This window comes from Nicrophorus vespilloides, unplaced genomic scaffold (genome assembly GCF_001412225.1).
Source record: "Nicrophorus vespilloides isolate i.1.1-1 unplaced genomic scaffold, Nicve_v1.0, whole genome shotgun sequence".
Taxonomy (NCBI): Eukaryota; Metazoa; Arthropoda; class Insecta; order Coleoptera; family Silphidae; genus Nicrophorus; species Nicrophorus vespilloides.
In genome coordinates, this window is record NW_017096090.1 from 8,928 (window position 1) to 32,573 (window position 23,646).

General features: G+C 33.0%; 1 protein-coding gene across 1 annotated transcript in view; it reads right to left on the minus strand.

Moving 5' to 3' along the window:
* LOC108569474 (serine-rich adhesin for platelets-like) overlaps positions 1-23,646 on the minus strand; it is a gene marked incomplete at its 3' end in the record, with an annotated part of 36,960 nt that overhangs the window by 5,983 nt on the left and 7,331 nt on the right. Inside the window, exons 2-5 of the mRNA XM_017931039.1 lie at positions 16,836-16,949; positions 16,591-16,708; positions 13,929-16,533; positions 13,815-13,842 (exon numbers count right to left, since the gene is read on the minus strand). Of these exons, the coding sequence (XP_017786528.1) occupies positions 13,815-13,842; positions 13,929-16,533; positions 16,591-16,708; positions 16,836-16,949 (2,865 nt within the window). The remainder of the gene's footprint in view (positions 1-13,814; positions 13,843-13,928; positions 16,534-16,590; positions 16,709-16,835; positions 16,950-23,646) is intronic.

Consider the following 23,646-nt stretch of genomic DNA (forward strand, 5'->3'; position numbering starts at 1 on the left):
TTGCAACAAAACAAGATTTTACTACAAATTAAATAGTAAAGTTTCCAAATCTACTTTAATGGTAAAATAATTTAAAAAATAACTTAAGAAATTATTACAAGATCAACGAAAATATTATTAAATATTTCATTTTCTTTTCAAAAATCGTAATTAATTTGCAACAAAACAAGATTTTACTACAAATTAAATATTAAAGTTTCCAAATCTACTTTAATGGTAAAATAATTTAAAAAATAACTTAAGAAATTATTACAAAATCAACGAAAAATACTATTAAATATTTCATTATTAAATTCATTAATAAATTGTAAAATTTCATTGAATAAATAAAAAAAAAAACTTTCTTTTCAAGTTTTTCCTAAAATTTTCACTTTCAGTAAACAAAAAATAATACCGAATCAATTTTAGAAAGTGTCTAGTTTTTTTTACGGATTTCGGATCTTTACTAATGCGATTTTCTTGTTCTTGTTGTTAATAAATGAAGAGAGAATTCACGTTCGGAGAAGAACAGTGTGGTAGCCAGAGGTGGTCACTCGATGATGGATCTACGGATTGTTTTGTTTCTCATGGCTCTGCGGGTCTGTTATTATCGAACCCCACAGTTGGAAAAAAAAAAGAGAGAAACATATAAATACACAAGAGTAATGAGAGAGAGATAAAGGAAGATACGACTAACTAGAGTTTAACTAAGTAGTAAAGACGATTCTCTTCTCTTTATCCATTACCACTTGTTCCTTCTCTTCTTATAGTTTTATTTCATTTAGTTTTAGTTGTTGCTGCTCAGAAAACTGCCTTAAATGATGATTTAATAGGGAAGGATGATTCCCACCACCGATTGCTTGGATCGAATTTCGCTTATAACATTACACATTAATAATATTTGCAACGTACACAAAAATCAAGCACGTGCAGACGCATCAATAACAAAATAAACAGACGAAATTAAATCACGTGCGTTTCACATATTATGATTTTTATTGGAATTAGTCTTCAGATTAAATAAAACAATTGAACTCACGAATATTCGTATCATATTGACACAATTGAAGCACACAAAACACAAAGCACTTCTTCGATGCACACGCATCAATGATTATCATTTGGTGAAATCAAAAAGGAAACGCGCAAACTTTAAGCTATTTTTAATTGCTCGCAATTACGGGCAAAAACTGTCGTCGCTATTGGCGACGCAACACGTGTCTCCTCGTGCATTCCAAACGTATTCCGAAAAACAAAAGAAAAATCCGCTCCGGTCCACGCTCACTCTAATTACGCAATTCGCATTTGCATAAGGTTTAATTAAAACACATTGAAAATGAAGACATTTGTCAATTAAGTAGAGAGAAGAGAAAAAAATAGTACATAAATCCTTCTTAAAAGGATGAAGAGTAAAAGATGATAGATTGTACATACAATTAATTATATTTTGATGATGGAAAAACGTATTCATCCAAATCTAACCTTTTTGCTGCAGGACAAAATTGTGATGCATCGTTTATTGATAAATAAAAAAACGTATACTTTCAATGAATTGAAATCGTTTCATTATCATTATTATTCTTTTGCTTTGAACGATGAGGAGGAGGACAGAACAATTCATTGTAACTGTATTTTTGAGAAAGGTCACTACTACTTAATTTATTTTTCAAACAGGTAAAATCCTAAATTAAAAACGACTCCAATTAGTTAATAATTAAACGTTCGAATCCAACAATTAATATTCTTTAAAAAATGTTCTGTTTCCGGACGAATATTGAGATAATTCAAGGAAAAAAGTAATTACAAAATATTTTTGCAAATATTATTATAAATAATTAACGTTTATTAAATAATCGTTCGTTTCCTGTGATAATAAATCATTGGAGTTGTACGAAATTATCGAAATTTAATACCAATTTTCGTTTCCGGACATAGAAAGAAGCATATGGTTTTGGAAATTTTTAGGCTTCGGGCGCGATATGGAAAGTTTGGGAAAGGAAACTGCAATATCCTCCACTTTGATGAGATTCTTAAAATCTCATTTCCAGATTTCTTTTTCCTTCTCACCACCAAACATTTTTCTTAATTAATTACGAATGTTTCAATCGGAATTGGTTCAGTCTTTGCTATTACTTGCATTCGTTAACGCAATATTTGAAAAAAACTAATTACATAAATTGTAAGTGAATTAAGATGAGTATAAAAGTAATTGTTAGATATGCATTCAAGTGAAAGAAGATAATGGAGATGGCTGTGAGAGGTGCTTCAATCTAATTTGTTTCAATGTAACAAAACAGAAAAGAAGAAGACAAAAGTCTATGTTGGTAATGGGAAGTTCCCGCTCGCACGAAGATAAGGGATCTCCGCTGGATTATTCTTAAAAGAGACTTCACGGTCGAGGTGAGACTACAAAAACAAAAAAAAAATAGTAGTAACCGAGGGTGGCCGTAGTTTCCGTTTGCATCCAGAAAAGTGCACTACTACTTCCGTTCTTCCCACGGTTCTCTTTCTCTTCGGACATCGAGGACAACAATAGCTTTTGGATGGACGATGTAAGATTAATGAGAGAGGAGGACTCTTTCGCGACGTGATTTTAAAGGAGGTTATTGGTGCAAGCAACACCCTGTAGTGTGCATGATGTCCCACATAAACGCAGCAGTTCCGAATCAATACTTTATTATGAATCCCGTAACGCGATTGCAACTGCGACGCTCCTTTTTAAGAAGAAGGAAGAGGAGGAGGAGGAGGAGGTTAATTACCTCTTCTGGTTTTTGATTAATTAACCTGAATGCTCGGCTGAAAGTTCGTTATCAGGGCTCGGCCCATTATCAATCTGCGCGTCGGTGTGAGACTTTCTCACGTTCCTCCTCCTCTGTACGCACTTTGGACAATACCTCCTCCACCATCATCATTCAAATGAAGAGAAGATCTCCTCTTCTTCATTACGATCCTCGTTATTAATTCTCATTAACTCTCAACAACGACGTGCTCTCGAAAAGAGAAGAAATCCGAATATAAAAAGGAGCATAATATTTTGTGCGCCTGCTTTTCCTGTGATTTATGCGCGAGGTCAATTGCTGCAACGGTCAGAGCAACATTTCGCAAACGGCCTTAATTGGAGCAGCTCTGATCGATGGCCGACATATCCAGGAACGAAAAACTTCGTTTTTCCCTCTCCTTTCCTTTCTTTCCTCCTCATCATTCCCAATTGTTTTTCTTCTTTCTCTGGTGTCTGGTGTTACGATCAATTTGTCGCGGTGCTGTTTCCTCCTCCTCCTCTCTCTTTCAGCGCACGGGACGGGAGGAGTTGCGTAATCGTCTCCTTTCCTTTCCTCACATTTCTTCTCGGTAGTATTTTTGGGCGTCCGAAAATACGGGACACACTTTGGAGGCTGCTGCAGCAGGCAGGCGACAACAGCGAAGGACATCGAACCCCCCAACAGAAATCACGATATATTTCCGTAGTCCACTAAAGTCTGCCTGCATACTTGATTGCTCGCTAACTGCTCCCAAAAATCCAACAACTTTAACACTCATATCTATTTACAACACTTAACAAACATTTTGTAACAATTTGCACAAATGTTAAAAAAAAAAGAGAAATTTGTTAATGCTAAAGTTTCCATTACTCAAAAATGATGTAAGTTGGAGGAAAAAGAAAACTTATAATTGGTTAAATCAATGATCTCAGCTAAAGGTCTTATAGCAATATTACAATTTCAGTTTTTCATCAAACATATTTGCATATTATAATAGAAAGTCAAGACGAATTTAACAAAGAAAAAAAACACTACGTAAGCGAAGTGTAGAGGATAGGGCGAATATATCCGCCTCACGTTTGCAAAGGGTTACAAAATGCAAATAAAATCATTACTTTATAAATCTAACTTAAGTAATTATACTAGAAAGTCAAGACGAATTTAACAAAGAAAAGAAAAACACTGCGTAAGCGAAGTGTTGAGGATTGGGCGAATATATCCGCCTCACGTTTGCAAAGGGTTACAAGATGCAAATAAAATCATTACTTTATAAATCTAACTTAAAATAATAACAAATAACTATATTATATAGATAATTGTATACTTTTTTAAACATATTAAATCTTCTATCAGCGTAAGAAACAGAATATATTATAGTTTTCAGCATATTAGTGCATACTGGACTAATACCTAAACATTTTTTTAGAATCTTACAAATATTTAAGTCTGTCTACATTGTATACGAATGTGTTATGTTATGAAATTCGCAACAGTTATTTCCTAAACATATTATACAATTTTTTATGTTAAAAAATTTCTAAATTCTTAGTCAAAACGAGCAAAATCATTACTTCTTTTTGTATTATCATCATATAATAATAAAAAAAAAAAAGTTTCTCGTGTAGCAGCAGCAGCAAACAATAAATGTCTCGTCAATAATAAATTTGTTGCTTCCGACCATTCAAAGCAGAAGCATTAACGTTTCTTTTTTTTTTCCACCCGCTGTTTTTATCTCCTCTCCATTATTCCCATCCAAACAATTTCCTTCTCTCCTCCTTCATTATTTCTTATACTTGCGGGATTTTACGATGCCCGGGCGACATTCGATACGCGATCACAATGTTGCTTCGATCCTTGAGCAGAGACCATCATCATCATCATCTTCCTCAGGATGAAAGCACTAGGATATAGTGAGTGAGAGCGAGTAAGAAAGAGGAGACGAGGTTGGTTTTTCGGATATAAATATAAATTTCAGGCGATCTATATTTAGTTTCCCGTTGCACTTTCGGACACACACAAATCTAAAACGCCGATGATGAGCATCCTCCAACTAATGAGCACATCACATAATTCAACACCATCTTTCCTCAATCTTATGCAACTTATTAACTAACTTAAAAAGAGAAAACAATTGAAAATTTATAAAAAAAATAAAAACTCAAAATGCGTACTTAAAAACTAAATCTAAATATGCAATGTTTAAAATAAATATTTGGTTTTCTTTTGATGTTTTCTTCATTGAAGAACCGGAAACGCGCTGAACATTCTTGGTTTTTTTTGCTATAGTTTTGTATTAATTTTATATAGGCTATTTGCCTCTAAAAATAACCACACAGGCAGAGGCAGCAGATCCTGAAGGTCCGTAGTGCAAATATTGATAATTCCCAGACTGGAGAAGAATCAAATAAATATTTAGGGTACGGAAATAATTCCGAATGATCCGAGTGATTTCCGCGAATTCCGTCTCCTACAATAATAGCATATCAATTTATGCATTTATTATATCAATGAACGCGCGGAGAAACCATTCATTCCCAATTGTCCATTCAAATTTATGCGAAATACGTAATGAATATCGAATGACTTGTAACAAAAAAAACAATAACAATAACAAAACGAAATAATTGAATACTTAATGAATTATTGTTTTTTTTTTTGTTTCTAGTTTACGAAAACAAAAGTAGTTCATAGTAGATATTTGTTTTTAATTAAAATGCACAAAAGTTATACTTTATTTTTTTCTTGTTTTAATTTTACAAGAAAAAACTCATAAAATTTATAATTAATGCATTCAAATGATAAATATTTAATTGGAACTTATTAAAATTATCTTTTAAACATTAATTAATTGAAATATCTGCAAAATTTCATTAAATTTGTAAATAAATCAAGTAAACATTAAAAAAAATATATATAAATCTATGTAGACAAGAATTGTAATTTAAATTACACTATGAAATATGTGATATTTTAAAAAGATTATCTACTAAAAATTGTAAATATTTTCTATCATTCCTTGGACGTTTATTTCTTAAAGCAATTAATTTAATAGTTGATTCAACTAATTACAATTGTAAATGTCAATCAATCAATCAATCACAGATGAAACGGCAACAGATTCCATACATTAACCAAGTAATTAAAATTATTATTATCAGATTTAAAAAAAAAATATGCATATTATAATAGAAAGGCATGACAAATTTAACAAATATGAAACAAAGAAAAAAACATACAGTTTAAGTACTTGGCATAAGCGAAGTGTAAAGGATAGGGCGAATATATCCGCCCCTAGTTTGCAAAGGATTAAAAAAAGCAATCAAAGTCATTACTTTATAAATCTAATTAAAAAATAATAACAAATAATTATATTATATAGATAATTGTATACTTTTTTCTAAAGAAATTATGAATTTTATGTTGCCAAATTGTATGTGAAAAATAAATTTCAACAAATTTGTAAATAAATCAAGACAAGAATTGAAATTAAAATTACTCTTTGACATGTGCAATGGCAATGTGAAACGGCAACAGATTTCATACACCACAGAGTAAAGGATAGGGCGAATATATCCGCCGCTCTTTTGCAAAAGATTAAAAAAATAATTAAAATCATTACTTTATAAATCTAATTAAAAATAATCGTAAATAACTATGTTATATAGATAATTGTATACTTTTTTCTAAATAAATTAAAAAAAAATAAGTTGCCAAATTGTATTTGAAAAATAAATGTACTTGGGTATATAATATGTGTAGCTCAAAGTATTTCTGTTATGAAATAAAAAACAACAACAACAACAAGAAAACTGAAAATGTAAATAAATATGGGACATCGAAAACAATAATAGAAACTGCTAAAAATAAAGAGCAACTTTTTGGACGGTGGATGGAAATGATAAATCGCGTGTTTATTTTCTGTCGCGAAAGCAAAGTACAGATTTCATTATTATATTTGCATGCTTTTGATAGAATCGAGGAACGTTTAGCAAGCGTGCACACACACGTTCGTGTTCATATGTTTATGCAAGTGCGAGATCGGAATTTGGAGCAATTATCCGGTCGACGCTGTTGCAGGTGTAGCTTTACTTTAGTAAAACTGTCGAAGAGAATTTGCGATATTTGCCTAAAAATATAAAAGTGCTGGGAGACAATCGGAGGAGGCGCAACAAATGAATAAAAAAAAACAGAGAAATTCTGTTTTTTTTTGCGTAACACTTTTGTTACATGTCTTTCCGTTCTTTATACTTGTTAAATCCGGAACTCGATGAGTCATTGATTACGTTCAATGTAATTTTCAATTGAATTGAAATTTAATTTCTATTTTATTTTCTTTGTTTTGAGCTAGAAAAAGCTACTGGTACTACTCACCCGGTGCGGCGATTTTAAGAGTCGATGGATTGCGGCCAGTTGGTTAATGAGTGGTAAAGTCACGTTAAAGGTGTACGAGGGTGGCCTCGTCGGGTCCAGAAAGTTGGTCGTGTAGGAAAACGGGTCGATGTCGTTCAGATATTGGACACGGCATTGCAGGTACATTTTTACAACAACAACAACAACAAGAACAAACCCTTCGAAATACTCGTAGAGAGAAAAATAAATAAATCTCTCACTATTTCCTATAATAACAGAAAAAAAGAAAAAACGAATAAAACCCAACCCCAGCGGAGAAAATTACTAATCAGAAAAGTGAAAGACGACAACGACGAAATAAATGGAGTAAAATATGCGAGGCAAAACCGAGAGGAATCCTCGCATCAAAACGTAAAACTGGTTTTATTGTCCTTTCCCACCCGGTCACGTTCAAATTAAATTAAACGATGCAAATTGCCCTAAACCTCCATCTCTTTCATCTCTCTCTCACACACACACACCCTCTTATTACATCTCTCTCTTCCACTCATCAAAATACCAATCGGAAATTATTTTAATAAACAACTGTGAATAAACAATTTATTGAATCTCAATCTTGCAACGAACAAAATTTAATGATTCTCAAATAGAAACAAACATCTTAATTTTTACTACAAGAGATCAAACAACAAAAAGTGTACAAGTTTTTTTTTTTTTTTGTGTTCCGTAACGTAACGTTAATCTCGACGCAACTTGAATCACCGAAACACCGTTTCAAAACTAAATACAATATAAACAATACTCTTGTTTTTTTTTAAATATCTTTTGTTAAAATTAATGTTGCCATGGTGACTAAGAAAAAAAAATTACTGATTTCATCGAGTATCCTTAATTAAAAACAATTAGAATATTTCCATTGTTTTAAAACAAAAATAATCAAGTAGACAATAAAGTTTGAGTTTTTTCTCTCTTGAATTATTATACATACAAATCAATCATTTTGAATTTCGTTATGTAAATTAAAGCGAATTCGTTTTAAATTAATTTAAATGTGAGTTTGCGTTTGACATTTGAAATAAAGACAAACTTAAAATTAGTAAGTTTCAAGTAGGAACAAAATGAGTTTTATAATTGCAATCTAAATTCTTGCTAAAGTATTTCGGTATTTTTAGTCATCATAAAAAGAGCAAAGTTGAATAGTTGACCTTCACAACAAAGTAAAATTGAATCAGTTTCAAGTATGAACAAAATTCGTCTAGTTACAACTATAAAATTATTATTAGTCAACATTTTACTCGACTTGTTCAAACTCTAAAAACAACATTGAAATGTGTGCTAACATCTCAACTAAATATATTTAAAAACGTCAACTTAGTCTAGATATTAAACCGAAAATCGAAACTAATTAATCTAATTTTAAAAGTTTTTTTTTCTTCTCTATAATTAGAAATATATGTTAAGATTCCAACAAAAACATAAAATTTAGTGCATTCCAAAATCCAATTTAATCACTTTTAGTATGTTTTCTTGTGAAATCGGGAATAAATTTAATCCTTAATCCAGACAGATGTTGTTTTTAACTTTTTTAAGTTTTAAGTTGTTTTTTTTGCAAAATTTTAAAATTGATTTTCACATGAAAATCTAAACTAAATACTTTGAATCCAATTATAGAATTTCTCAATTATTCATCAGCTCGTTAAATATTCGAGAAGATATCTTGAATCGCCACGATTTCTGAAACGCCCGTGTGATACAAAACTATAAATGGACGAAACTAGAAATCTACTAGAACCTTGAATATTATTACCTGCCTAATAAGTCTCTACTTTGTTATCATAAATAGAAAGTGTGTCTTCCTCTCCTTCAAAATATAGGTAAAAAAAAACACATAACAGTGCGATTCCGAAATGTTCACAGAATATTAAAAACATCAAAGACGACTTCAATAAATAAACATAGAATAACTAAATATTGCTTTTCTCATTTGTATCACCAATTCACAGTACTTGCAAGAAGACACATTGTTTAACTTTGCATTACTAAATGAATAAACTATTCAATTATTCTCAAACTATAAATAGTCACTTCTTCGCATCTTAACTAACCTTGTCAGAATGTTTCTGAAAATCCATAAAGATAATCGATGTTGTGATTTAACTGTTACTAAATTTAATCATGATCGAACAGTTTCTTTAATAAACAAAACAAACTATTTAATTTCATTCATTCGTCCCACAAAAAAATGAGTAAACTTTAGTTTTTTTATAATTACTAAATTGTTCGGCTGATGCGATCGGTGATTAATTATTTCTAATTAACGTCGGTTAAAGAACATTTTCGTCAAACGAACGAAACTAATGGAAATCGTGCGGAAAGTCCGCAAACAGTTTCTATCTTGATTTGGTTGTTTTTTTTTCATCTACGATAATTTAAAGAATCTTGCGAGAAGACTTCAATGCCGAATTAAGCGACGAACCCGAGAGGTTCAACGTCTTCGCATCACAATAATACACGGTATCTGTGCCTGCACACTGAAAGGTTTGAGCGAGAGAAAGAGAGAGAGATTTTCGTTCTTCGGAATAAGTGGAGAATTGGCATGTGAATCGAACGTTATCAACCGAGATTAGGCTTTTAATTCGCTTGCCTCGACAATGGGCGCACAATGGACCTGCTCTGTTTCTACTTATAAGAAGAAAAGTATGCAAGTTCTGTGTGTGTGCGAGTGCAAAAGTATACGTATAGATTTCGTTGCACTGACTAAATGTGCAAAGGAAGGACGAAATAAAACCAGCGAGAATGTTACGAATTCTTCGATTCCCCTCAATAATAATAATAATAATCTCCGTTTAGTTTCTTCCTTCGGGTACGTACTGTAGCCGTGAGTCCCTTCTTCCTCGACGGTATCTTTCGGTCATCGTATTCTCAAACGCACAGCTCAGTCTCAACAACAACAACAACAATATAACAATAACAACAACAATAACAGCAACAAGAAGAACAGCAACAAATAACGATAACAAAACAACGTTTTTTCGGATGATTAGGATGAGGAACACAAGTGGATTGAGTGAGTGTTGTGTAGAAGAAGCATGTGAGAGAGTTTGTTGGATCGAGCCGGATCGAACTTGCACAACCCGTTCCAAAGGTAAACGCGGCGAAACTGAATGTCCGACTGTGGCAAGTGTTTCAGACGGTAACGCCGCCACACGGCGACGAAGTCCACATCGAAACGCACCTGAGATATATATATATATATTTCCACCATCCACCGGACTTGTGTGCACTTATCTCCTCTACCCGAACACTATATACCACACTCACTCTACTACAGCAGGTATACATAGGCACAGAACCCAAAAAGACCCTTGCATTCACGAACGAAAGAAAAAACTGTACCGCCATCTCCAGTCTGAGGAAAATTGGGGAAAAATCAAATTTGAAAAATATATATATATATATACAAAAACAGGTAGCAATTATTTAAAGACCTGTTCCCATTTTTCTTTCCCGGAAACCGACGTATTTAAAATGCTGTTAAACTCGAGGAAAGAAGGAAATTATATAACGATTACTTAATCACATTAACCCATTTCTCATTCTGAACTCATCCCAATTTATAATTTACACTAACAAATGCAAAATAATTACTTATCATTCTTTGTCTACGTTCTACATTTTTTTTAAATCCAGTAAAATAATAACAAAATTCAATAATATTTCATTAAACCAATTTGTAATATTTTAGTAAATACAAAAAAAATTGAAATTTTTCTACTTTCACTTATGTTTATAGAAATAATAAAAAATTTGGTTATTTAATCAATTTTGTATATTAATCTTGGTTAATTCACACAATTATTTCGTAATGATTTCTATACTATTTTTGTAATTTCTAAACCTTTTAAAGAAATTAAATTTAAAAAAATATAGAATTTCGAATATAAAAAGTATTTACTTCATATTCATTTTACCTTTAGTAATCAATTTTAAAAGCATATTATAAAAATAATTAATAAAAATAATAGTTTTTTCAAGTTTTCAAATTGTAATTTAATTATGTTCTATTATATTTATAAATATGCAGAATGTAAATAAAATGCATACGATGCAACTCGAGGAAAGAAGGAAATTATATAACGATTACTTAACCACATTAACTCATTTCACGTTCTGAACTCATCCCAACTTATAATTTACACTAACAAATGCAAAATAATTACTTATCATTTGTGATTCATTCTTTGTCTACGTTTTTTTTTTAAAAGAAGTCAGTAAAATAATCACAAATTTCAAGAATATTTCATTAATTTGATTAAACCAATTTTGATAAAATTCTAATATTTTAGTAAATACAAAAAAAAATTTGAAAATTTTCTACTTTCACTTATGTTTATAGAAATAATTACAAATTTGATTATTTAATCAATTTTATATTAATCTTGGTTAATTCACACAATTATTTCGTAACGATTTCTATACTATTTTTGTAATTTCAAAAACACTGAAAAAAATTAAATTTAACAAAATATACAATTTCGAATATAAAAATATTTACTTCATATTCATTTAAAATAATTAATAAAAGTAATAGTTTTGAAAGTTTTCAAATTGTAATTTAATTATGTTCTATGATATTTATAAATATGCAGAATGCAAATAAAATGCATAAGATTCTAAATGTTTCAAGTCAATTCATTGCATGCACATTTATTGAAAAAACTAATCGATTTTTAATATTCTACTCTATTTTTATTAGCAGAAGAAAATCTGGACGAGAACCCGGAAGCCTTTATAAAAATACCGTTTTTTGACTTGTATATTTTTAGCATCGATTTCGAAATGGGACTAAGACGTTGACGACGATGATGATGATGATGATGGGGATTGGGACTGCCTCTAAGGATTATGCAAGTGATGCATTAATTGGGACATAGTTTGGTGTGTCCTCAAACAGCGCGTGAACGGGTTTTCCTTTCTAATAAATACGCGCGATTAAGAAAATATCGCTGCTGCTGCTGCATGCATACACGTACTATGTGCATATGTATATGCTGCCTCGGCCTCCGCTTGAGATTGAGCCTCATATTTAAAGGGTATAGTGCAAGCTCCCAAGGAATGTTTCATAATTTTGTTTGTTATGATGAAGTTTCCCCAGTTTCGATCTCTAACATTTACACAATATACCTAAAGATGCATTTATTCATCTTATTACTTTGTATACTTAGAATTAAACTGAAGGTGAAAAAAAAACATAAACTAAACGATATGTTGTGAAATCGCACTTTCGTGAATAACAAATGAATTTGCGAGAAACCGTTGTTGTTGGCAAGTATCGAAAATCAGGAGTGCTTTAGCAGCTTTATAAGTATTCCAGAGGACGCGAACGGAGGAAGCCAATCGCGCGGATCCATAAATTTCGCAGTAAAAGAATGTTTACGCCTTCAAGCGCACCTCTCGAATGAACGGAATAAATATATAGGTAAAAAGAGGAAAAGAAAGAAACGTCAACACGATTGCGATTGCCTCTGTGCACTAAATAAAGAAATAAAGCGAGGATAATTTTCCTATTTATTTCCGACGCCGGCGACAAATCCATTTTGGACGTTGTTTACATTGGCGCCGAGGCCTTTTATAAGCTGGAATTAACCCGCAATGTTAAAAAAAAAAACAGTCAGTCCTTCGTTTTATTACTTTTGTACGCAATCGAACGTTTAACCCAAATGGATGTAATAAAAGTAAAGTTAAACATTTTTTATCATGCGCTAATTTGGAGATTTAAAAATGTACGAATCGCTTGTAAACAGATAACATATCTTAACTTAATTGTTAAATATTTGCTTTATTTTCATAAACAAACAGAAACTTCTTATTTGAAGAAGTATCTTAAGTAATCATTGATAAAGAAATGTTATAGTGTGCTATCAAATTTAACTGTTGATTGAAACGCGGTTTGCCAGTATTTTGGACCTGAATAATATCATTATTTTTAGATGTTGCTGCATTTGCTGAAAATGAATTGCATGTATTCTCGGTATAAACTGTGATTCGATTCGATTTTTTGGCAATGAACAATTCGCTCCTTGTATGTTATGCGCGTGCATTCAAAGCTTAATTTTTTTATTCGGAAACTACAGAACCGCACTCTGCGTGACATATGAGGACAAACAAACACCTGTCCGTCGAAGGTGTTCCACTATAACGAATCCTCTAATCAATTTCCCGAACATCCAACCTTCATAGCGCTAATTAAACCTTCCATCCTCGTCTCATTCGCAATGAACATCATTAAAAAATATCTATACAAGTATTGCACGTATAATCAACGATAATTTTCTAAATCCTGCTGCAGCTCATTTGTTTATAATCTGTTAAGTCCTTGCAATCAAGCCTTGGAAGCTTTACAATAATATTTCTGTGAGAGAAATTTGAATTTAATTTAAAACTATAGATTTCTTTAATATCAACAGAAGACTTTTAAACCTTCAAAATCTAACTGTTAAGTATTATTAAAATTTAATAATTATTTTAAGTAACTCTCTCTTGGTACAAGTATAATTATGACAAAATTTATATGCATCCTGTAGTAGAAGTTAGGCAACTTCTTTTACTTGTTATAAACATTAGAAACTAGGTCAGTTACCAAAACGTGTAACTTCAAAATGTATAACTCAATTTGTTAGTATAAATTTGCAGAATCACGTGCAAAACCGTGTGACTGAAACTCACCTTTTTATAACATCCTCCTATTGCGTCTCTGGAAGGTGCAAAGAAAAAAAAATGTATATTTTATGCTTGTTTGAACATCGTTTTTTTTTGTTGTTGTTATATATTTAAACTTACAGCCTTGTAGGTTGGATGATTCCCCTTTGCGGCGTGCTGTCGTGGATCTTCACCTGGTTCGCATCGATGACCTCGCAGTCGTCCACTTGATAACTGAATATCCTGTCCATCAAAGGACTCAACAGCTGCGAAGATCCTCCTCCGAGGATGTCGTCGATATTCGTGTGTCGCGAGATGAACAACGATTGCTTCCTTTTGATGCTGGGAACGTTGTCGTAGGGGCTCAGACGCCCCTCGTCCGGTTCGTCCCTGGGCGTTTCCAGTCCCTCAGGACTAGCCCTATCTCCAAGAGGAATCCCCGGATCGTAATCATCGTCGTTCTGAAGCCACCAGTCGTTTGACTCTTGTTGCTTCTTCGATTGATTCTCTTCCTCTTTTCCTACCGCCAAATTCTCGGTGCTGCTCAACCACCAAGCTCTCTCCCCGGAATCTATATGCCTGATTTTGTATTTTTGCAGGAATTCAGGTTCTTGAGGTGGTTGTTGTTGTTGCTGCTGCTGCTGCGGTGGTGTTGGTTCTGTTTTCTCGCTTTCATCCAGCCACCAATCGCGTTCGCACGAATCGTTCTTGCGTATCTTGTAGATGAGTTTTCCATCCTCCGTTCGTCCATCCTCGCCCATGCTCTTCGCCGGAAACACTTCGACTCCTTCTGGAACCTCGGCCGAATCCTCCAACCACCACGCTCTTTCCCCAGACTCCTGATGCCTCAACAGTTTCATTCTCTGCTTGCTACCCTTGCTGCTGATGTTATCGTCGGTTTCCTCCAACCACCAAGCCCTTTCCCCAGACTCTATCTTGCTGATTAACCTTCTGGTGGGTGGCTCCTCCGAACTACTCTTCGGCAAATCTGAAATATTCTTATCAGTACTATCCGAACTGTCCTGTTTAGTCTTAAAGAAATTGGTGACTGGGGCCAGCGCCCTCCTAAGGAATGATTTCGCCTCGCTCTCCGATTTCACTCTCGGACTTAACGGCGGTTTCAGTGAATCATCACCGGTCGACGTACGAGAAACTGGCTTCTTCACAGCAACTTCATCTTCAACGCTACTACTAGAACTGGAAGAACTTTCCGAAGTGCAACTAGGAGATCTTCGATCGCGTTGCTCAACTTCGATACTCCTCTGCAGCTTTTGCGGATGATACGATATGCAACTGGAGAGGTTCTCGGAGACTTCCGTAGCTTCTGAATTACCGCCGCATATGGAAGACTCGGATTCGGCGGAGCTACAACTGTTGCTGCGTTTCGTTAACTTCTTCAGTTTACCTTCAGGGTTCATGTTCAAAACGGATTTGCGGAAATCCTTGTTCGTCGGTATTTTGCTCTCGGGTTTGGGTATTTGGGGCGGCAGTTTCTTTGGTGGTGAAGCTTTGGATTTCAAGGAGTGCGATGAATTCGAGCGACTTTTAAGTTCTTTGGTGCGTAAATCGGATTTGGATGAGGAACGACTCAGGCTTTTCGCCGAGCTGTTCCTCGAAATACTTTTCTTGTCGCTTCCCTCGCTTTGACTGGATTCGGATTCTTTGGGTTTCGCATCACCTGGTGAGTATTTCAAGTCGAGGTACGATGCCCACGGCGTTGGAGTTATCCTGCTCGCTCCTGCGAATCTTGAGCTTTTCGTGGAATCGTCGAGACGATCCGATTGGACTTCTTTGTCAGAAGTTTCCTTGCGTTTCACCGGACGCTTGATTTGTTTCTCCATCAATCTGGCCATCTCGACGCGACGCGAACGCAGATACGAGGTTTGAGCGCTCGGCGGATTCGGCGATGTGCTTCTCGAGATGACGGTGACCGTTTCGTAGTCTTGGACTTCATCCGGAGTTTTTTTTTTCGGCTCGATTTTAGGAAAGTCTTCAGGTGCAATCGATGAAGCCCTACTAACTGGCCGACTAGTCCTATCATCCTGCTGCGCGCTCAGCACGTTCAGCAACTCCCTGTTCTTCAAACTCACCTCCCTGGTGCGTGTGGTCGATGGTCTGATGTACGCTGTGTGGCTCTTCTCGATCGTGTTCTTCGGCAGGAAGCGACTCGTGATGTACTTTTGCGTCGGTGTGGTCGTCGTCGTCTTCGTCAAATCCTCTCGAGAAGTTGCAGCTTTCGGCTTAAACCTGGACGCAGTCTCCTCCTTCGTTTTGTACCTGGACGCGGCCTCCTCTTTGGGCTTGTACCTCAGCAGGTCCTCCTTCAACTTAAACTTGCCGTAATCCTCTTTCGGTTTACCAAAGCGCGCTGTCAAAAGATCTTCCTTAGTTTCGGGCGGCTTGTACTTGGCCAACGACAAATCCTCCCGCGACGAATTCCTCGACGTCGGATACTTGTAATCCTCTTTCGTCAGGGACGTCCTTCCCGTGTACTTGGGTATCGTCGTCGTCGAAGAACTCGTTGAATCGGTGCGCTCTCTACTCACCGATCTCGTCGTGTACGATGATGGCCTCGGATACAATCTGTTAAAGTTGTAAGGAGACTCAGTCTTATCTGGACTAGGATCCCTCGATCTACTCCTCTCCACTGTGCTGCCTCTGATTAACGGTCTGTACGTAACAGGCGGATGGCTTTCCTTCTTTTCCACAGGAGATCTGATCCTCGACGTCAGCTCGGCTCTTGAACCTTGACAAAATACGCATACAATTAATTCAAAATTTGATCATTATAGCAAACACTCACTCGAGGACGGTTCTCTCTGGTAGCTGCCGTAGGTAGAGTACTTTGTGCTCGTTGCTGGGCTTTTATCCTCGCTCTTCTTGGCATCGGTCCGCGACGATTTCGCGTATGGAGATTCATACTGAAATTATATCCGAATGCTTAGGCTGTCTCACGTGTAACCGAATACCTCTCATTTAATTATAGACGCGATTATTTTTAATTGATCGATTCGCTAACGAATTGTGAACGAATCGTTTACAACTCACTTTGCTCGTCGTCGTCGATGCTGATGATGATTGTCCGCCGATGCTCGGTGATTCCTTCTTCGCAGAAGACGACGACGAAGATGAGTAGCTCGCACTGTTTTTATTCCAAGGCACCTAAAAATAACAAACAAACAAACAAACATTACAGCATCGTTGTTATGGTGACACACGAAACAAAATAGCAACGTGAAATACGTGCGACTCAAAATGACTCAAATTATGACCAAATCAAACATTGAATATAAAAGTATTTATTTAATATATTACGAAACATTCTAAAAAAAGATTTCTAATCATAAATCAATATTCATAAATATGTAAAGTTTATAATTAATTTCATTAGAAAAGTTATAAAATCATTATAAATTATGTTCAAAACAAATTTGAATTTTTTGTTTGTTTATATTCTGCTTTTTCTACAAATATTGTTATAAATATTAATAATATTGAATGAATATAGGCAACTTCAACAACGAATATTTAAAATTTACAAGTATCTTACTCATATTCATACAAATATTTAAGATAATATATAAATAATATCTTTAATTGTTCTATTTTTACTATATTTGTAATTAATAAACAAATGAAGAAAGTAAATCATTTATTTGGGCGCAAACGTATGCAACCAAATTTGCGTAATCGTTTGAATAAACGTCTTGAGGATATTCGCAATTGAAACCGGAATCGTTTCTGCAGTCGCATAAAAGTCAACAATATCGAACATTATTATAAAAAAGATTTCTAATCATAAATCAATATTCATAAATATGTAAAGTTTATAATTAATTTCATTAGAAAAGTTATAAAATCATTATAAATTATGTTCAAAACAAATTTGAATTTTAAATTTTTTGTTTATATTCTGCATTTTTTACAAATATTGCAATAAACTTTAATAATATTGAGTCAATATAGGCAACTTCAACAACGAATATTTAAAATTTACAAGTATCTTACTCATATTCATACAAATATTTAAGATAATATATAAATAATATCTTTAATTGTTGCTATGTTTTACTATATTTGTAATTAATAAACAAATGAAGAAAGTAAATCATTTCATTGGGCGCAAACGTATGCAACCAAATTTGCGTAATCGTTTGAATAAACGTCTTGAGGATATTGAAACCGGAATCGTTTCTGCAGTCGCAGAAAAGTCAACATTATCGAACCAGTTCCGAGCGTCGAGTTACGTAACAATTCCTTTGCCGCTTCGGATTCTTTTGCAAACCGCTAAAATTTCCATCCGGCAGGTTGCGCAACGCCATCTCGGATTCCACGAAAGTCGAGTGAAATAAAATTATTTTCTGAATTTATCGTCGCCGCTTTCTTGTTTCTTTATTTGTTTGTTTTAATTAACAGGTAGAAACCGAAAATGTAATAAAAACCCGCTTAGCATTCGCATCTGGGATGAATGAACAAAAAAAAAAACAAGTAAAAACCCGGCGGGTGAAAGCGAAGAAGTGCAGCAATTCACATCGATACAGACTTGAAAATAAATAAAGAAGAGCGTAGCAAAGGTCACTGCTGCGTTACGCAATTGTTTAAAATTCAAATTTCCCGCCGCTTCGTTGGATACAAATGAAATGATTTCAAATCCGAAACACACGTAATCACACGCATTCTTTTGCGCAATGCATTTAATTTGTAACCATGAGACGAGATGTGTTTTTAAAAAAAGGAAATCGAAGTTGCTTTTTCAATTAGCAATTGTTTGGAAGTGAACAATTGCAAATTGGCGCACTTTGCAATGTTTCAAGCGAACGCAACGGAAATGCAAATGTTAAACAGTTGAAATTCAAATGTGAATTCGGTTTAATTTTAAACTTTTTTTTAAGTGTTAATTAGTAACGCCACGCGTTTCTATTATTTACTGGAGCATTTCTACAACGAAAGTAATTGCAGTAAACAATAATTCAATTTTATATGTTTTTTTTTTAACTAATTAATATAGAAATGTGTTATAGCAAGTCATGTAGTTTGTTATGATTTAATAATCGTGTATGTTTCGCAAGATATTTCACACCAAAAGAAAAAGAAAAAAAAAACGATTTGTTACGATTTGAAATGTTATCTAATCGAATCTGTGGAATATTTATAATAATTTATTTAATTGGTTTCAACTGAAATAAGACTTACGTAAACTTTAGAGTAACGAAATCGTAATTTCGTTATTAAACTAATTTGGAAAATTGGAAAATATTAAACTTAACTAATAGTTATGTAAAGTTTACGAAAGAAAGCATAATTTTCTTATTAAACTTATTTAGAAATATTGCAATTTCCTAAAATTGTTATGCAACTTTAACTTAACGTAACCATATGGTTCTTTCAATTTAACTAGTTGATTATAATTTATACAACAATTATAACAAATTATTAGAATAGAAATTTCGGTTTTTCTTCATTTAATAACTGATTACTGAGGAAATGCGGATATTATTGGTAATGAACCAATGATTGCGAAATCGAATTTCTCGTTTGGAAGTCGAAGTTCAGAACTGAAGATGAATGCATTCACTTCGGGAGAAAACGATTTTACATAACGTGCACGGATCGAAGGCGGTTCGGTTCCATTCGATTTGTCTCAAACAAAAATTTTGGACCGAATCGAAATCTGCGTGGCCTTGAGATACGAAACAAGTGACTAAAATAATTTCTAAAACAACAAAAAAATATAAAGAATCTTATGATGTTTCCATAATTTAAACAGTAATTAATAATGAAAAAAAAAACTACTTAAAATTTCTTTTTGTATAGATTGAAAGTAATTAACTAATCAATCTTTACGATTATTAATTATTAAGTGATTTTTTTTGGCATATGTATAAAAACAATTTGTACGTACATGTTGTATGAAAAGAAGTGCGTGATATTGAATGAGGTGGGTTCGGTTCTGACTGCTCGTTGATCTCTTTCACTTTGGTGAAATTTGCGCGCAATGCGTGAGCATACGGATGTGTGTGTTTGTGTGTGGAGGGATGGATGTCTTTCTTCCGATTTTACGCAATCGAGAGCGGGTTTTCAACTACTACTACTACTACTAAAACCCATACACATACCCATTATTACGAGCAGTGGCATATTTTTTTTTTGATGATAGATATGTAATCAAGAGAAGAAGGAAGGAAGGTAGTAAGAGAGTGAGAGATGATGGTAGGAGTTGGCCCGAAATCGCGTATAAAAGCACCGGCACTTCTTCGACACAACATCAGAAACGCAGATTTAGTCTTCTGTGACACACCACCAACCGGATCAACACCAAAAATCATCTAACATGGCATCAATTCAGTCAGTGGTACGTAAACTGCAAACCCACATTTCCATTCAACTCACTTTTGAAAGACATCAGTTTTTATAATTTTTAATCTTCTTTTCCAGTTGGTTTTACTCGCCTGCTTCATCGCAATCGTCGCCTGCGCCCCAGGAGGTTACGGTGGTCACCAGTAAGTTTAACACTTCTTCATTCAAATTATCAAATCAAATCAATAATATAAATGCAATAACTTCAAAAATTTTCAATGAAATAATTCCAATTATTTCAATTAATTTCAAATTATTTCAATTAATTTCCTTTTTACTTCAAGTTTGCAATGAAATCAACAGTAAAAATCCAATAATTTACTTACAAACAATATTTTTTTTAATGAAATCAAGAAAAATCTATCATTTCAATTACAATTCTTTTACTTACAAACACTACAATTTTCCAATCAAATCAATAATTTAAATGCAATAACTTCAAAAGTTTTCAATGAAATAATTCCAATTATTTCAATTAATTTCCTTTTTACTACGAGTTTGCAATGAAATCAACAGTAAAAATCCAATAATTTACTTACAATCAAATTTTTAATGAAATCAAGAAAAATCTATAATTTCAATTACAATTCTTTTACTTACAAACATTACAATTTTGCAATCAATTCGACAATAAAAATCCAATGATTTTAAGTATATTTCTTTAAGTTTAGCCATTCATAATTTTCAATTAATTTCCTTTTTAATTCAAGTTTGCAATGAAATCAACAAGATAAATTCAATAATTTATCTACAAACAATATTTTTTTTAATGAAATCAAGAAAAATCTATAATTTCAATTACAATTCTTTTACTTACAAACATATTTTTTTAATGAAATCAACAATAAAAATCCAATGATTTCAAGTATATTTCTTTAAGTTTAGCCATTCATAATTTTCAATTAATTTCCTTTTTAATTCAAGTTTGCAATGAAATCAACAAGATAAATTCAATAATTTACTTACAAACAATCATTTTTTAATGAAAACAAGAAAAATCTATAATTTCAATTACAATTCTTTTACTTACAAACACTACAATTTTCCAATCAAATCAATAATTTAAATGCAATAACTTCAGAAGTTTTCAATGAAATAATTCCAATTATTTCAACCAATTTCACCAATCACCAATAATTTACTTACAAACAATCAAATTTTTAATGAAATCAACAATAAAAATCCAATAATTTCAAGTATATTTCTTTAAGTTCAGCCATTCATAATTTTCAATTCATTTCAAATTATTTCAATTAATTTCCTTTTTACCTCAAGTTTGCAATGAAATCAACAGTAAAAATCCAATAATTTACTTACAAACAATCAAATTTTTAATGAAATCAAGAAAAAAATCTACAATTCTTTTAGTTACAAACATACAATTTTTTAATGAAATCAACAATAAAAATCCAATGATTTCAAGTATATTTATTATTTCAATTAATTTCCTTTTTACCTCAAGTTTGCAATGAAATCAACAAGATAAATTCAATAATTTACTTACAAACAATCAATTTTTTAATGAAATCAAGAAAAAATCTACAACTAAAAGATAGTTACAAACATACAAAAATCCAATAATTTCATGTATGTTTCTTTAACTTCAAACATTCATAATTTTCAATGAAATCGAATAAGGAAATCCAATAATTTCGAATTATTTTATTTTACTTGAAACATTCCAAAGAAACCAAAAAATTCTCATAAATAATGCAACTTTTGTTCTAAATCACTGTAGAAAGTAATGATTTACAATTTGCTATCAATTAATATTCAAAAACAGCACCCGAAATTAATAAATAATTAATCATTACAAATCAATCTTATGTGATGGAAAGTGAAATGTGAAATTCGTGTCTACTACAAATCTTCGATAAACCATCCGGAACTTAACTGTTATTACATTCACCATAGATTGTTATTTCTTCCAATTGGTAAAAATATCGTGTAATAATGTAAAATGCATATTTTCTCATCAATTTTCTCCAATTTATCTGTCAACTTTCTTCGTTTTTTTTAACGGTAAACCAATTTTCCAAAAGTATTTAATTATATATAATCATCAAATCTTCCGTTTTCTATTTATGAATTTATTAATAGTTTACTTAAAATATTGTTACTATTGTTATAAGAGATTGAGTAAGAAATGGAATTGTTCGATTCGTAACGCAACGTTAATTTAGTTTATTTTTATAATAATAAAAATGCATTTCGTAACGCGCGGAATCCTTTCTTTCTTGATCGACCAGACGTGGACTTATGAATGTGTGTGGTGCACTTTTACTCGATTTAGTAGAGCGTGAATGTAGTCGAGAGCGAGTGTGATTTACTCTTTTATTAATAAACCTCTTCCTGTTTTGCCGGTTGGAAATTGGAGTAGGCAAATGATTCATTTATTTTCATTGTTTGTTTTTTTTTGTTTTTCTGCAGTGAACACGTAATAATCAAGGTGCCGCATCACGTGCACACGATCCATCATCATCACACGAAGACGGTGAAGATTCCCGTAGTTCACAAGGAGTACGTGCACGTGCACCACCACGACCATTCGGCCCACTCTCACGGCGATTTCCTCGGCAGCTTCGGCGGTGGCATCCACGGAGGAGGATGGTGGTAAACCCGTTATCCCAGAAGACACAGAAGACTAGATATAATTTTTTGTTTTGTTATCGATTACGGTAAGTGTGCAAGCAGTGAAAGTTCTCTCCGAAGATATAGCTTTCGTTTTTCTGTAGGTCCGTCAATGCTGAGATATTCTGCGACGAAAGTTTCGAGAGGGCGTTGTTACGTAATTGCAAAGTTTGCCTCCGATAGTTCTTCCGCGCTTATCCCATTACGGCCGACACTCTACAAAAAAAATCATCACTAAATCTAATCACACTTAAATCAATGTACATAATTGTTACTTTTTTTTGTAAATAAATGATCGTTTTTTTTTCTTTTAAATTTTCGTCGTCTTAAATTAGACTCCTATTTTTTTTTTGGATGTTTAGTATCCTATTCAACCATCTGGTCTTGGTGTGCTTGGTGGATTTTTGGTGCATTTTGGCGCGTGACCAATAATCTCACTCTCTCACTCTGTCTTTCTGTTCCTTTTTTCTTCAGTCCAATCTGAATTATTTTTACTCCGCACGCACCAGAAATCTATTATAATAGACATTATTTCCTACTATTCACGCACTTCGCTCCATCGTGCGCTCCTCTTTAAACGTCTAATCTTGTATTACTGCGTTACTTCAAACTCGAATTACATAAGATTCAATTGCTATTCGTATTTTATAAAATTAGAACGCATTTCAAACTGAAGAAATTTCAAAGTTGAAGTAAAAAATTTCATCAGATTAATTCTACATTTTCGTTTATATTTTGATTACCATTTATAGTAGTGTTAATATTAAATATGCAAATTAAAGCTAAAAGTATAGGAATAAAATGGTTATAATATGAGCATTGTAACTTTTTCCATTTTCTTATAATACGCTACCAAAGTTGAAGTAAAAAT